Raw genomic sequence first — 15,758 nt, 5'->3', positions numbered from 1 at the left:
GCTGGCAATGCACAGAAGTTCCAGTGTTCCCCATCCTTGCCAACACATTGTTTTCTGGGTGGTTTTTTGTTCTTTGTAATAACCATCTTATTCGGTGTGAGGCGTTATCTCATGGTGGTTTTGATTTCATTTCTCTAACGATTAGTGATGCTGAGCATCTTTTCATGTGCTTATTGTCCTTTTCTATATTTTCTTGGAAGACATTTCTAATCAGTTCCTCTGGCCATTTTTTCATCCTATTGTTTTATTGTTGTTGTTGAGTAATAGTCACATATATATTCTGGATATTAATCCCTTATCAGATATATGATTTTCACATTTTCATCCATTCTCTGTGTGTCTTTTTTCTTTTTAACATTGTCATTTCATAAACACAATTTTTAAAATTTTGATAAAGTCCAATTTATCTACTTACTAGAGGCCTAGTGCATGAAATTTTGTGCACCAGTAGGGTCCCTTGCAGCTGTTGGCTGCCAGCCGGGACCTCCCTGGTGGTTAGTGCAGTCTAACGCCCAGTTGGTCCAACTCTCACCCTTAAGGACAATTTGCATATTAGCCTTTTATTATGTAGGATTCTTTGTTGCTTGTGCTCTTAGTTTCATATCCAGAAATTCCTTGCCAAATCCAATATCATAAAGATTTCATCCTATGTTCTCTTTTAAGAGTTTTTTTAAGTTTAGCTCTCACACTTAGATTTTTGGTCCATTGTGAGTTAATTTTTTGTATATGGTGTTAAGTAGTTCCAATTCATTCTTTTGATGTAAATACCATTTTTCAAGTGCCATTTCTTGAAAAGACTGTGCTTTCCTTCTTGTATGGTCTTGGCACTTTTTAAAAATTGATTCTAGAGAATGAAAGAGAGAGTGACTCTTGATGTAAGAGTGAAACATCAACTGGCTGCCTCCCGGACATGCCTTGCCTAAGGATCAAACCAAGAACCTGGGTTGTTTCCTGACCAGGAATAGAACTCATCATCTTTTAGTGTACGGGATGATGCTCCACACAACTGAGCTATACCTGGCAGGGAAGGTCTTGGTACTCTTGTCAAAATCATTTGACCATATATATGAGGGTTTATTTCTGGGCTTTCTAATCCATTTCTATATGTCACAGCCTTACAGTAAATTTTGAAATAAGGAAATACGAATCCTCCAATTTTGTTCTTTTTCCAGTTTGTTTTGGTTATTGGGGGTCTCTTGACATTCCATATGAATTTCAGGATGGATTTTTCTATTTTTGTTCCAAAAATGTCATTGGGATATTGATAGGGATTGCATTGAATCTGTAGATCACTTTGGGCAGTATTGTCATCTTACCAATATGAGGTCTTCCAATCCATGAACACAGAATGTCTTCCCATATTTTTCCAGCAATTTTTTTTGTAGTTGTTTAGTATATAAGTCTTTAACTTCCCTGGTTAAGTTAATTCCTAAGAATTTTATTCTTTTTGATGCTATTGTAAATGGCATTTTCTTAATTTCCTTTCTGAATTGTTCATTGTTCATACATAGAAACACAACTTATTTTTACCTGTTGATTTAGTATCCTGCAGCTTTGCCAAACTTGTTTATTAGTTCTAACAATTTTTGTGGGACTTTAGGGTTTTCTACATATAAGGTCATATCATATGCAAACAGACATAATTTTACATCTCCTCCTCCAATTTGGATGCCTTTTCTTTCTCATTCTTGTCTAATTGCTGGCTAGGACTTCCAATACTGTTTTGAGTAGAAATGGCAAACGAAGGCAGATCTTTGTCTCTGCCTGATCTTAGGAAAAAACTTTTAGTCTTTCACTATTGAGAATCATGTTAGGTGTGGGTTTGTCATAAACGGCCTTTATAATGTTGACATAGTTTCCTTCTATTCCTAGTTTGAGCATTTTTATCATGAAAGGATACTGAATTTTGTCAAATGCTTACACTGATTCAATCTCCTTACTATTTATAGGTCTCTTCACATTTTCTATTTCTTTGTTGTGCTGTGCCAGCACAGCCAAGGGTTGGGTAAGCCTGAGCGGGAGTGGTGAAGGATTAAAGCAAAGAGTGACAAAGAGAATATAGCTGGGGCTCGGTGGATCTCCTGTGCCTGGATGAGGCCACAGGGAAGGATCCAGCCAGCAAGCTGAGGCTTTATTTTATAGTCAGAGAAAAATAAGGAAGTGGTCAACATAGTTACAATGTTCTTGTGAGTTTCACTTGTTTTGGCAGCACTTGCTGGATCTCCCGAAGCCCATTAGCTACCTAGGAATTATCTAGGGGGCGGCCAAGAGATCAAGCTTAATTATGCTAAGAGGGCTCTGCCACAGGTCAATCCGAGGCTTAATTCTAGAGCTGCTCCCTACACTTTGTGATTCCATCTTGGTAAGGTTTTGCGTTTGTCCATTTCATCTAAGTCATCCAATTTGCTGGCATACAATTACTCATAGTACTATTATAATTCTTATTATTTCCATAGAATTGGTAATAATGTACCCACTTTCATTTATGATTTTAGTAATTTGAGTCTTCTCACTTTTTTTCTTAGTCAAACTAGGTTAAGTTTTGTCAATTTTTTTCATCTCTTTTGAGGAACCAACTTTTTGTTTCATTGATTATCTCTCTTGTTTTACTATTCTGTAATTTATCTATCTCCATTCTACTCTTTATTAGAATTTAGTTTGTTCTCTTTCTCTAGTTCCTCATGTTGTAGAGTTAGATTGCTTATTTGAGATCTTTCTTCCTATTTAAAGTAAGCATGTACAATTGCAAATTCCTTGCACAAGATTCTCAACTTCTCTGAGCCTCATATTCCACAACAGAAAATTACAATGAGAGTACCTGCTTCGTGGTATTGTTTTAAGTATTTAATGTGCTATTGAATCAAACCCTTAGCAAATGTCACACACAACAGAAATGTTCCACGGTATTAACTGCTATTATTACTTCTATTATCACTAGCTTCTATGAAGTCAGTGGTCCTAAAGTCCAGGATCCACCCCTTACTAATCATATGACTTTGGGTAAATTTTTCACCACTCTAAGCCTCAATTTTTTCATCAGTAAAATGGAAATAATGTCTATCTGACAAGGTTATTATATGAATCAGATGAGATATAACAAAAGTATTTAGCACAGAGTCTGGCTCATAGTAAGTGCCCCATAACAGCAGCTAAAATTAATATTAATTCTTAATCTTGAGTTCACTAGTGAGGGCAACAGAAATGGGGGGGGGGAAAGACACAGATGCAAAATGATTTAATTTAGGGTTAGGAGGGCATTACACACACACACACACACACACACACACACACACACACAAATCATTATAGGAAAAGAAAAGAGGAGTTGAGTGCAAAGTCTCAAGCCTGATTTGTTAGTTTTCATCCCCTGAGAGGCAGCCATGATGGGATCAGACATACAAATATTTATTTGGAAAAAAAATCCCTGTGAAGAAAAGAACCTGGGATGGAAGTGGGAGGAGCCTGGAAGTTTCCTCTGGCAAGGATGCAGATCTGGTTATTGTGTAGGAGAAAGAAAAGAAAGATTTAGGTTGAAGTGCCATCTTTTCTGTTGTTCTTTTTTTGTTTGTTTGTTTGTTTACCCATCTTTGTGAATTAACTTTGGAAGACAGCAAGCCATCTGAATGAAAAGTTTTGAAATTATGAAAGATGATTATATAAGAATACTTAGAGAACATTTAAAGGATATATCATTACTGTTTAGTATTCACTTGGCAAACTGAAAAAGAAAAGTGCTGACATTATGCCCCTTTTAGACAATTATTTTCAAGCTTTCGTTTGTATAGGAAATCTTTAGGGTGCTTGTTAAAATTTCCAGATTCCTAGACTCTACCCATAAAAGTTCTGATTCAGAATGTCTGAATGTCTGAAGTGAGACCCAGAAGTTTGCGTTTTTAGAAAACATCCCAAAGAATTCTGTTGTACGTGGTCTTTGAAATACTACATTTCGACATACTGGTTTAAAGGTCTCAAGTAACTCTAGACAACATCTGTAGACAAAAAATAGTCCTAGGGTAGGGAGTGTTTTCTTCCTAGAATCACTGTGAATCTCATGCAAAAGTCAAAGGAACACAAACTCTTCAGACACCATGACTATGGGAGCTAAACATCCCTCTGATCTAAAGAACACTCCTAATTGCCCATAAAGATCAAGGATGAATATCTGTAATGACCAACCCATTATTTTTACCAGAGGAAACTAGGAGACTGCCCTTTAACTCTGCTACCAGGGCTTTTGGAAGCTCCAAACGGCTTCCTAAAACGTGATCTTTCTCCATGAGCCATGGGCCTATGAGATGAGAACCTATCACTTCCCAATGCACCATCTCTCTGCTATGTTCCCTCGAGCATCCCTGCTCTCCCGGATGGAATGCTGTGGAACAAAACTAAAGTGTTAGTGGTGACTACTTGGGATGGAATCATTTACTTCTCAAGGAATTACACTTACCCCTCTCAGGGTGTTTGGAGAGCATATGTCTGTTTCAGGTTAGAAAAGGGAGCTGGGGGTTCACAGACTGTCTAAACAGCCACATTTCCGCAACCTATGGTCAGTGTGCCTTCTGGGTTTGCCACCACCATCCTTAAATGGAAACTCTTTTTTCACGGTACAGGAGCTAGCAGAACTTTTTGCTCTAACTTGAATAGGAAAAACTTCTCCTGCACAAGACACCTTTAGGTTTATTTAGGGAGTTAGGCCTCAGGAAGAGACCTGTTTTAATTGTTTTTTTTTTATTCAACCCTGGAAGTAGTGAAGGGAAGCAGGGTGAACAATACCTTTAGATCCCAGTAGCTCTCATTTTAAAGCATGTTGGAAACACTCCAATGCCATGTTTTTTTAATGTTGTGTGGGGGTGTGTCTGTGTGTGAGAGAGGAAGGGAGAGGGCGAGCGAGAGAAACATTGATACCTCCTAGTTGTAGGACTTCCACTCAGCCAGCGTTCCTGTGGTTCTGGATGATGTCCCTTCCGTCTTTTAGTTTCACTTTTGAAATGGTTGTTCGAGGCAGCAAACTCCGGCGTTAACCTATGCCGCCATCTTGGTTCTCCTCATTTACTTCTCAAGGAATTACACTTACCCCTCTCAGGGTGTTTGGAGAGCATATGTCTGTTTCAGGTTAGAAAAGGGAGCTGGGGGTTCACAGACTGTCTAAACAGCCACATTTCCGCAACCTATGGTCAGTGTGCCTTCTGGGTTTGCCACCACCATCCTTAAATGGAAACTCTTTTTTCACGGTACAGGAGCTAGCAGAACTTTTTGCTCTAACTTGAATAGGAAAAACTTCTCCTGCACAAGACACCTTTAGGTTTATTTAGGGAGTTAGGCCTCAGGAAGAGACCTGTTTTAATTGTTTTTTTTTTATTCAACCCTGGAAGTAGTGAAGGGAAGCAGGGTGAACAATACCTTTAGATCCCAGTAGCTCTCATTTTAAAGCATGTTGGAAACACTCCAATGCCATGTTTTTTTAATGTTGTGTGGGGGTGTGTCTGTGTGTGAGAGAGGAAGGGAGAGGGAGAGAGAGAGAATTATTGATCAGCTGCCTCCTGCACACCCCCCACTGGAGATCCAGTCAGCAACAGTGGCATGTGCCCTGTCTGGGAATTGAACCAGTGACCTTTTGGTGCAGGGAACGATGCTCCAACCACTGAGCCACACCTGCCAGGGCTACAGTGCCTTCTAAGAGAGTATCTGCAAGGCTGATGGGGAGTCCTTGAGCTAAAGTTACCCACAAGCTGAAAACCATTGCTCACAGCATTGGGCTTATTTCAGATCCCTGCTGGGAGCCTGTGGGACCTCTGTGCAAAGTAGGTGGTGCACTCACCACCTTCCATCAGTTAAGTCCGCACCAAGGAGACCTGACTAACACATATTCATGGCCGCCACACCTGGTACAGAAAAAACACAACCATGAAAGGTGGGAAGTTATGACTTACAAAAATGGCCATCAGCTTTCTCACATTTCCAGAGCTCCAACCATATCTCAGTACAAAAAGTCCAGGTTGGAATTGTGTCAAGCCTGGGCACCAACATAGAAATACAATGAGAGAAAAAAATTACAAGGATGTAGTGAGCTATTTACCTCATAGCAACCCTCCCAGGGGAAATTTCTTCCTTCGAGGAACAAATAGAGACTACTTCATGTTGGGAGTTGTTTCCCAGGGCAGCCCCACTGTAAAATAATGTCACCTCACTCATTCTTCTCTTTTCTATCCATGACAGATGATCCAACACTACCAAGTCCTGGCCTCTCAGTTGGGGCTATGGCCGGCATCGTGGTTGGCGTCCTGGCTGGTGTAGCTCTGATAGCAGCCCTGGTGTACTTCCTGTATATCAGAAAGACTGGAGGGTATGATGGCCTTCCCTCTTGCTCCGCTTCCTCCATAGCTGATGACCATCCTGGGAGAGGGAAGGAGAGTTCCCCTCTGTCGCTGGGCGTGGATCTGCTCCTCCTCCTCCTTCTTAAATCCCTGCTTCTCAGCACTGATTTCTGAGGCCTCTTCTTCTCTGATCTTCAGGCTTCCTGTCCCCCTCTCTCTTTGGGACATGGTTATTCCCATCCCCCTCTGGTTTAGAGGGGGCAGACCTGACTATGTTCCTGGGTCCTATAGTCAGGGAAAGCAAGGTCCAAGAAGGAAGACAAATCAGTAAATGAAAAGAGTAGCAGGAGAAAGCGAGTTGTGTGCTCTGCCAACCACAGGAAGAGGAGAAGAGAGGGGCAGGTCAGGAAGAGAACCTTAAAAATACGTGAAACCAGCCTGGCCTGAGCAGCTCAGTGGTCGAACATTAACCCATGAACCAGGAGGTCACAGTTCGATTCCCAGTCAGGGCACATGCAAGGGTTGTGGGCTCAATTGCCAGAACAGGGCTTGCAGGAGGCAGCTGATGGATGATTCTCTCATCATTGATGTTTTTATCTGTCCTTCTCCTTTCCTCTCTCTAAAATCAACAGATTTATATATTTTTTAAAGCTGAAACTAAAGGCCTTTTGGGTAATAAATGAAGAATGAAAACAGAATCAACAAAGCCAAAGGTGTCCAGGTAGAAATAGGCTCAGAAGCAAGTGATAAAGACTACTCTTTATCAGTTTGTGCTCTGGCCAGGTGTACATTCTCAGTCAGGACACAAACCTAAGTTGAGGGTTCTATCCCCTGATGGGCATCTCTCTCTCTATCTCTCTCTCTCTCTCTCTCTCTCTCTCTCCCACTCCCTCTCCTCTCTCCTCCCTTCAGCTTTCTGAAGTTAATAAATACCAGATGAAGATTTTTTTAGAAGGGATGGGCCTGTGTGAACATTAGTGCAGCAGGAAAGGAGTGCACTATAGAAGGGATGGTGGGTACACTGAGGAGGAGCCCTAGGAGGAAAGGCAATACTGACTCTGGCATAAATGAGCGGACAGTGTCCTTCCTACTTCAAGGAGCAAAGAGCCTGTGCTTGGGAATAGCAGTCACAGTCTCTGATATTTGTTTAGGGCAAGCGACCAGCGCGATCTCACAGAGCACAAACCTTCAGCCTCCAACCACAGTAAGTAAAACCATCACCAGTGAGAGCTGGTGTGTTCCACCACGTGCCCTGCCTCTCCTCCTCCTCTATTAGGGATGTGGGCACTCTCCTTTGGTGAGACTTTCCCTGTCTTGTGGTGCTCTGGGTGCGGTCGGTCTCTATGCCCCTCCTTGCACTGGTGCCTGTTGCTGAGAAACTCAACTGGGCAAAAACAATGCCTTGTGAGCTGGGGGGGAAAAATTCAGAAGTGGACTGAGGCCTCCCTGCCCCACTAACCCCTCAACCCTACCCCCTCCTGCTGGTACTAACACCCTGGGTCTGGACCACAGACTCTGAGAAGAAGTGATTTCCTTAAGTAATCATGGGCCACATCCCAACCTCCTCCCACCACCTGCCACCTCCTTCAGCTAGAAATCACAACAGCTTAGGAACACCGAGGCTGTAAGACCATAAATCAGCTTTGCATTTTCATGGATTGCTAACTCTTCTTTCAACTCCCAGGTCAGGGCCACTCTGACGACTCACCTAACAAGGTAAGCACAGCCAGTTTCACTGGCTCATTTTCTCATGCATATACCTCTATAGAGAATGGAGGACACTGGAGGACACAGTGCGATCACATTTGAGTCAAGGTTCCTCAATGCAGCAACAAACCAAGGTGTATTGGTTAACTACTCCCATGAGCCTACCTCATGCAAGAATGTTACCCCTGTCCTGAGTTTGAACCCTGGCTGTGACTCTTAGTTCCTCTGTGACCTTGGGCACGTAACTTAATCTCTCTGATCCTCACCCTGTCATCTGTAAACATGAAATGCTGCCTACTTCAGAGAGAAGCTGAAGGATTGAAATGAGATAACACATGCAAAGCACCAGCACGGTGCCCAACATCAGGAAGGCACTGGGTCATTCTCCCTCCTCTACTTCAGTCTGATCCTGTTCTTCCTGTTAAAGGATAATGTCCATTCCAGTGGGTCTGAGGTCTTAGTTCCTTCACTTTATAACGTTACTGCGCTTCTCTCATTTAGCCTTTCAACAGAGCACACATATGTGTTGAAAAGTGCTTAAAGCATCTGTATATGTTAACAATGTATAAATTACCATGCGTTGAGCGTACCCTTGTAAGGTAAGTAACACTGAAATGAAGATAGAAAACATGTCATCTCCCTGCAAAATGAAACCCTCAGGCACTTTCCTCCAAAGAGTAACCGTATCCTGACTTCCAATGCACTAGATTATTTTGGCCTGTTTATGTGCTTACATTAAGAAGCACAGTATATCCTTATTTGTGTCTTGTTTCTTTCGTTCAAAATGGTTTTCATGAGGCTTATCCATATTGTTGTATATGTTTGTAGTTGTTCATTCTCATTGCTGTATCCCCCTCTTCCATGGTATGAATAACATAATCTGTCTTCTAATGATCATTCAAATGATGTCAACAAGCATAGAAAATGGGAAATAAAAATCCTCCAAAACTAGAGGTTTCAAGTGGTGAGAGCAGGTGGTGACAAATGACAGGAGGCCAGGTGAGGGCCCGACCTGTGACACTGACTTAATTGACCACTTCTTATCCCTTTCAGATCCATGAAGTTACATATTCTTTGCTGACCTTCAGTGGCCAAGAATCAAAGATACCAACGTCAGCCTCCCCATCCCCACCAGCCACAGAACCAGTTTATGCGGAAATAAAAAAGTAATGCAACCAGCCCAGCTCACCACACTGCTGCCTGATTCCAAGTCTCATCCCATCACTAGGAGACCCCGTTGCCCTCAGGGAAAAGGAGAGGATGCGACCACACCCTGGAAGAGCACACCTGGAAAGCCACCTCCAGCCCGCCCCTTCCCCCCGCCTCACTCTGTCATGAGGCAGCTCCAGGCTCCTGGTCACAGCCCCTCCTTTTGGTGTCAACAGGTGAAAAGATTCTGTAGGAAGCCCAACCTTCCTTTGCATTGAAATTTGGCTCATTAAATTAGTACTAGAATCAACAAAGTCTAGAGATGATTCCTTAAAAAGTAAACTTCTGGCCCTGACCGGTTTGGCTCAGTGGATAGAGTGTCAGCCTGCAGACTGACTGGTCCCAGGTTTGATTCCGGTCAAGGGCATGTGCCTTGGTTGCGGGCACATCCCCAGTGGGAGGTGTGCAGGAGGCAGCTGATCGGTGTTGCTCTCTCATCGATGTTTCCAACTCTCTATCCCTCTCCCTTCCTCTCTGTGAAAAATCAATAAAATATATTTTAAAAAATAAGAGCAAACTTCTGGATGAATGATTAAGAAAAAATGAGGGTGGGCACAATAAGCAATATTAGGAGTAAAAAAAAAACAATGACAGCAGGCAATAGGAGGACATCAGGAGTGTCTTTATTGCAAATATTTGAAAAATTAGATTAAAAGGAATAAATGCTTAGAAAAATAAAATGAAACCAGAACTAAGTCAAAAAGGAAGAGAATTATGAGTAGCCTTATTAACCAATAGACAAATTGAGTTTATATTTTTAATCCTTCCAATAAAGGATACATATAACCTAGATTATTTGACAGGAAATTTTCCAAACATTCAAGCAACAATTAATTCTTTTTTTTTTATCCATTTCAGAGAGAGAGAGAGAGATAGAAACATCAATGATGAAAGAGAATCATTGATTGGCTGACTCCTACACACCCCACACTGGGGATCAAGCCCACAACCTGGGTAACATGCCCTGACCAGGAATCAAACCGTGACCTCCTGGTTCATGGGTCGAAGCTCAACCACTGAGCCACGCCAGCCAGGCAAGGATCAATTAATCATAATATTACAGGTGCTCTTACAGAAAACAAGAGAGAGAACACTTCCCCAGCTCTGATTGTGTGGCTGGTATAATGTTGACCACCAAATCAGAAGAAACTTGCTAGACATGAGCAGAGCAGGGACATGAGCCAGGTACAGAGACTCACCAGGGCAGAAAGCTCCAGATGACTCAAGGAACACAGTTGAGAAAACAAGAACCTAAGCTCACCCCCCAGCCCCCATCTTTCATATTGCTTATCAGGCAGTTGAGGCCCGCTGACATTTTCCTCCCTAAAGACAACATCTAGGCTTCAGTTGTATTTCAGCTCCAGGCCCAGAAAAGCAGAAAAACCAGACAAATGACACAGGGCTGCCTCAGGACCTATTGCATTGACTAATAACTTCCTGCCCTGGCATCAACCAATCAGTGGCAACCACGATCCTGAAAGAGTACACCTGGGATGCTGATGAATATTCTATTAAGACCCTCCCCTGAGACCTCCCCTAAGATTTCCACCTGAAAGAAAGAGAGACATGTGCTCAGGATAAAGGACCCAGTGTGCACTCTCCCTCCAAGGAGCATGCCCTTCCCATTCCCCCACAAGCATGTATCCCCCAACCTCTAAGGGACCCCATGAGACTTGCAACCAGAGGAGCAATGGGCAGCAGCAGCTTGTCCCCGGCAAACCCCCTGCACTTGTCTCCAAGGACCCTTTTCTCTGACTTCTCAGAGTCAAAGCCGCCCAGCCTAGGCTTCTCTGTTGCTTCTTCTATGCCAGCGGTTCTCAAACCTGTGGGTCGTGACCGCTTTGGCGGTCGAACAACCCTTTCACAGGGGTCACCTAAGACCATCCTGCATATCAGATATTTACATTACGATTCATAACAGTAGCAACATTAACGTGATGAAGTAGCAATGAAAATAATTTTATGGTTGGGTCACAACATGAGGAACTGTATTTAAAGGGCCAGAAGGCTGAGAACCACTGTCATCTATGCCCTTCCTTGTTTCACGGTCCTAAGTACATTTTTGCTGCCATAAAGGGGTACAATATCTTTTACTCAGTACTGCGTAGCCCTTCCCATGCATATCCTCATGTCCCATCCCCTTTTCCTTAAATAAATTCCATTTTCTTTAATCACCATCTGAGATGGAAGGAAAATAACAGGCTAATATTAGCAAGTATGAACATCCTTCATGAACAGTAACACATTCAGCAATGAATAAAAACGATAATGTGCAGGAAATGTGGGTTTGTTTCAGAAACACCATTTCACAATATAAAAGTCACTGTAATTCACAGCATTAAAGGTTTAAAGAAGAAAAACCATGTAAATTTTTCAAAAGACACTTTCAAGAAAAACTTCACCTAAAATTCAGCCTCTATTTATGTTAAGAACTTAATAAACCAGAAATAAAAGGAACTTCCTTAATCTGAAAATGAGTGTTTAAAAATTTGATAGTAAAGTGTGGACTGAAAGGGGCCACACACTAAACATAACAAGCTCAGGGGAGGCCTGGGTGGTGGCCTTGCAAACTCAGAGACCTAAAGTGACCACAAAGGATGGTGTGACATTAAACCTTTTAACTAAAAGCAGTTTATGGCAACTAGTAATGTCCTAGGCTAGACTCTTACCTAGCAAGTCAATTTTGACTTTAACTGACCCTGAAAAAGAAGGAAAAATCAGTGGCTGGTTTTTTTTAATCCAGGCATTTCAATTGGAATTGTTTTCTGAGAGTCTGAGCAGTACACGTTCACTGTATAAATGAGAGCTGAAGTCGTTCAACTCTGAAGATAAGGGGCATGTCCTCCTTCCAGTCCGGTGTTCTTAATAACTAAGGATTTTTGTGGAGGTGTCAGAGGTCATCCCTCATGACATGCAGGAGCCCACAGTGATATTCCAACTCAACTGTAATTAAACTGACCAGCTCATGAGAAGGAGCACCCATGAGGTCACCTGGTGCCCCAAGCCCCTCTAGTTGTCTTAGACAGCTGGGAGAGAAATCAAGTCACATAAGAGGGTTGAATAAGACTCAAGGGGTAAGAGCTTCCTGGAGCTCAACCCATAAGCAGTAAGTACACTTTTTTTTAATATATATTTTATTTCTTTTTTACAGAGAGGAAGGGAGAGAGATAGAGAGCCAGAAACATCGATGAGAGAGAAACATCGATCACCTGCCTCCTGCACATCTCCTACTGGGGATATGCCCACAACCAAGGTACATGCCCTTGACCGGAATCGAACCTGGGACCTTTCAGTCCGCAGGCCGACGCTCTATCCACTGAGCCAAACTGGTTTCGGCAAGCAATAAGTACACTTTGACCCACTATATAACATCCCTAGAAAATTTGCTCAAACTCTACAGATATCCAAAACCCACTAAAATTAACATAGGAAGTAGTGCTTCCAAGGCCGGGAACTCCCAGACCCCAAACCTCATTCGTACTCCTGATAGGGAGCCTTTACTCTTTTTTTTAATGACCATTTTACTTTATTTTTTTAAAATATTTTTATTGATTTCAGAGAGGAAGGGAGAAGGAGAGATGGAAACATAAATGATGAGAGAGAATCATTGATCGGCTGCCTCTTGCACACCTCACACTGGGGGTCCAGCCTGCAACCTGGGCATGTGCCCTGACAAGGAATCAAACTGTGACCTCTTGGTTCATAGGTTGATGATGCTCAACCACAGAGCCACGCTGGCTTGGCAGAAGCCTTTACTTGCAAGTAACTTATAGAAATGAGAAGATTGAACTAGAAATTATATTAATTTAAAATGGTCAAAATGCACCTGACTGGTGTGAATCAGTGCTTGAGTATTGACCTATAAACCAGGACGTCATAGTTCAATTCTCAGTCAGGGCAAAAGCCTGGGTTGCGGGCTCAGTCCCCAGTGAGAGGCATGCAGGAGGCAGCCAATCAATAATTCTCTCTCATCATTAATGTTTCTATCTCTCCCTCTCCCTTTCTGAAATCAACAAAATTATATTTAAAATATAAAATAAAATGGTCAAAATGCAGTTGTCTTTGGGTGCCTAAGTTAATTTTTTCATGCAAAAATTAGAAAAAAATGAGGGTTTTAAAATTAAACTAAATGAATGAATGGGAAATGTGTCTTGATTTGGAAATTAGAAGTTCTCAAGAAAAGCACAAATAAATTTTAAAAAATAATAATAAATTCTAGATATTGTCTCTGAACTCTTCTGAAGCTCATAAATGCGTACATTTCATTCTTCCTGCTTCTATACCTCCTCCACTATATCCTTTGCTCTCAGAGCTTCCTTGTTCAGCCTTGTCCTTCCCCTCCCTTCTTCCTTCCCCTTCCGTCTCCTCCACTATCACTCTCTACTGACATAAAGGAATTCTAACAGCTCCCTTTGGAGAAAAGTTGACCTCAGATGCAACAGGATAAGAATGGGGTTGTTAGAAATACTAGGAGAGAAGGGGTCTCTTCTGACTCACCGGTCCCCGACCCAGTTGCCCAGGAATGGTAATGTGGGCGGGTGACTTCATATCCAGAGGGCAGATTTACCTTTTGTCTCAGCATCGCGGCCTTTTGGGAAAGGACTTAGTCCGCAGCTGGGCAGGCAGCTTTCCCCCACACCCACAAAGAGCAAGAGCAAGTAATGAAGGCAACTCTGGGCCCACCAGGGAGAAATCAGGTGGAGAAAGGGCACTGGAGCCTGACTGGTGTTTTTATAAACTTAAACTTTCACAACCTTTTATAAACCTTTCTCCAATTTGTACAAACCTCTTTTTATCTATTTAGAAATAACCATCATTAGAATCACTCAGTTTCGATCCTTGTCCTGCAAAAATGTGTTTTTATTATACTTTATGCCTTCTATTCTTATAACTATACAATGTCTTTTTCCACTTAATTTGAATTTTTAATTCTTCAAAATCTCAATTTCCAATGATAACAAGAGTAAATAACTGTTAGGTGGCTCAGGAGGTGGCGCAGAAAATAAGGAGAACCAAGCCAGTCAGAGAATAGGAAAGGAAAGTTTTATTCTGTGTCCCCAGGCGAAACCCTCCAGCCCAAAGGTGGGGCCAGTGAATTCGCGCCAACAGGGAGGGGGGCGCTCTATTTTATACTGCGGTTGGGTGAGGGGCGGGGACATGAACTGAGGAAGTTCCCACTGCAGCAGGTCAACAGGGTATTCAGGAAGGAGTCAGTATCTGTGTCTGGCACACTGATCTGTTAGAAATTCCAGGGAGGGTCCATTATCTCGTCACGCATCTGCATGTATCTGATCCTGGGCTCTCTCAGACCTAACAATAGCCAGTATTCCTTCGATTGATATTTATGAACACACTTTAAACATACTCTTACCACTACTGAAAAGCTTTATTAAAAACCCTTCATTTCAGTTACATTTATTGTCTTAACAACTCTATGAGGTTTTAAAGCCAATTATTATCCAAGCCATTTCCCTGATAAATTTTGTAACAGGAATAGCATGACCTTGACAACTTTTTAGGAGACTGGAGACAAGGTGGGGTGGGGGGTGGAGGGTGGGGGAGAGCAGGGGAGAGTAGGCCCCACAGCCTCTATCTCAAGACTGCAGCCTCCAGCCACCTGGAGTCAAAAGCACCACATTCTTTCCCCGGAGGGGAGGGGCCATATTCCTCTCGGTAGCTTCTGAAAGGCAGGGCTAAAAGTGAGACTCTGGGGCTGCAGTTGAGGGGTAGAGTGAACATGTAGCATTGAGGATGCACATTCCCAGTGATCAAGCAAGTTTTGGAAGTAAGAGGCCTTGGTGAGAGAGTAAGCAGCCCCCATGTCTACAAAAACTTGAATTGTCTTAGCTGTCAGTTTGAGGGCCACCCTTGGCCCCATCCCTTCAGTGGGGACGCTCTTAGTGGGGGCCGACTGGAGCGTTGGCCTTTGTGTGGGTAGGTTTGTTAGGTCTGGTCAAATTAATTGAATCGATACCCCCACCCCTGGGAACTGACCTTCAGGCCACTTCACAACCGACATTCCGTCTTGCTTAGACCACATTCCACTTGCCAAGACCATTATCTCTCCCCTCCAGACTTTCCTAGGATCCAGACCCAAAGAATTCTCCTCCCAGAAAAAGTCCGCCTAGAGTCCTTTAAAATCTCTGATCCCCTGTCTCTGGGTGCTGGCACCATTTGGGGGTTCAGCCCATCTGGGTTTCCAGATGACCTAATACATTTATAATCCCTTACCACTTGGCCTCGTGCATTCCTCCTTTGGTGACCCTACCATTTAGTGCTGAAACCCGGGAGGCCATCTCCCTGGCTTTGGTCACCCCGAGTTTGCTACTCAGAGAGCAGTAGGCAGCAGCAGCTCGTCCTGGGCCTACCTCCAAATCCAACTCAGGTGACATGATGGCCAGCTTCAATTAGGCCTCCCGCCCTTATGGACCCTCCTGAACCAGCCAAGAAGGATGCCAGATTAGGAATCTCTCTTTCTCCATTGCTGACCCTTCATCCTACACTGGCCAATCTTCTCTAGGTGCGTGA

At 42.9% G+C, this 15,758-nt stretch overlaps 1 protein-coding gene across 1 annotated transcript in view; it reads left to right on the top strand.

Moving 5' to 3' along the window:
- Positions 1-9,569, top strand: part of LOC102772551 (carcinoembryonic antigen-related cell adhesion molecule 1-like) — a 14,570-nt gene extending 5,001 nt beyond the window's left edge. The window contains exons 4-7 of the mRNA XM_006776618.2: positions 6,217-6,343; positions 7,466-7,518; positions 7,999-8,030; positions 9,075-9,569. Coding sequence (XP_006776681.1) covers positions 6,217-6,343; positions 7,466-7,518; positions 7,999-8,030; positions 9,075-9,191 — 329 coding nt within the window. The 3' untranslated portion in view covers positions 9,192-9,569. The remainder of the gene's footprint in view (positions 1-6,216; positions 6,344-7,465; positions 7,519-7,998; positions 8,031-9,074) is intronic.
- Positions 9,570-15,758: the final 6,189 nt, after the last annotated feature.

The sequence above is a fragment of the Myotis davidii genome, unplaced genomic scaffold (assembly GCF_000327345.1).
Source record: "Myotis davidii unplaced genomic scaffold, ASM32734v1 scaffold1369, whole genome shotgun sequence".
NCBI classification, from domain to species: domain Eukaryota; kingdom Metazoa; phylum Chordata; class Mammalia; order Chiroptera; family Vespertilionidae; genus Myotis; species Myotis davidii.
This window is presented reverse-complemented; position numbering and strand designations above follow the sequence as displayed.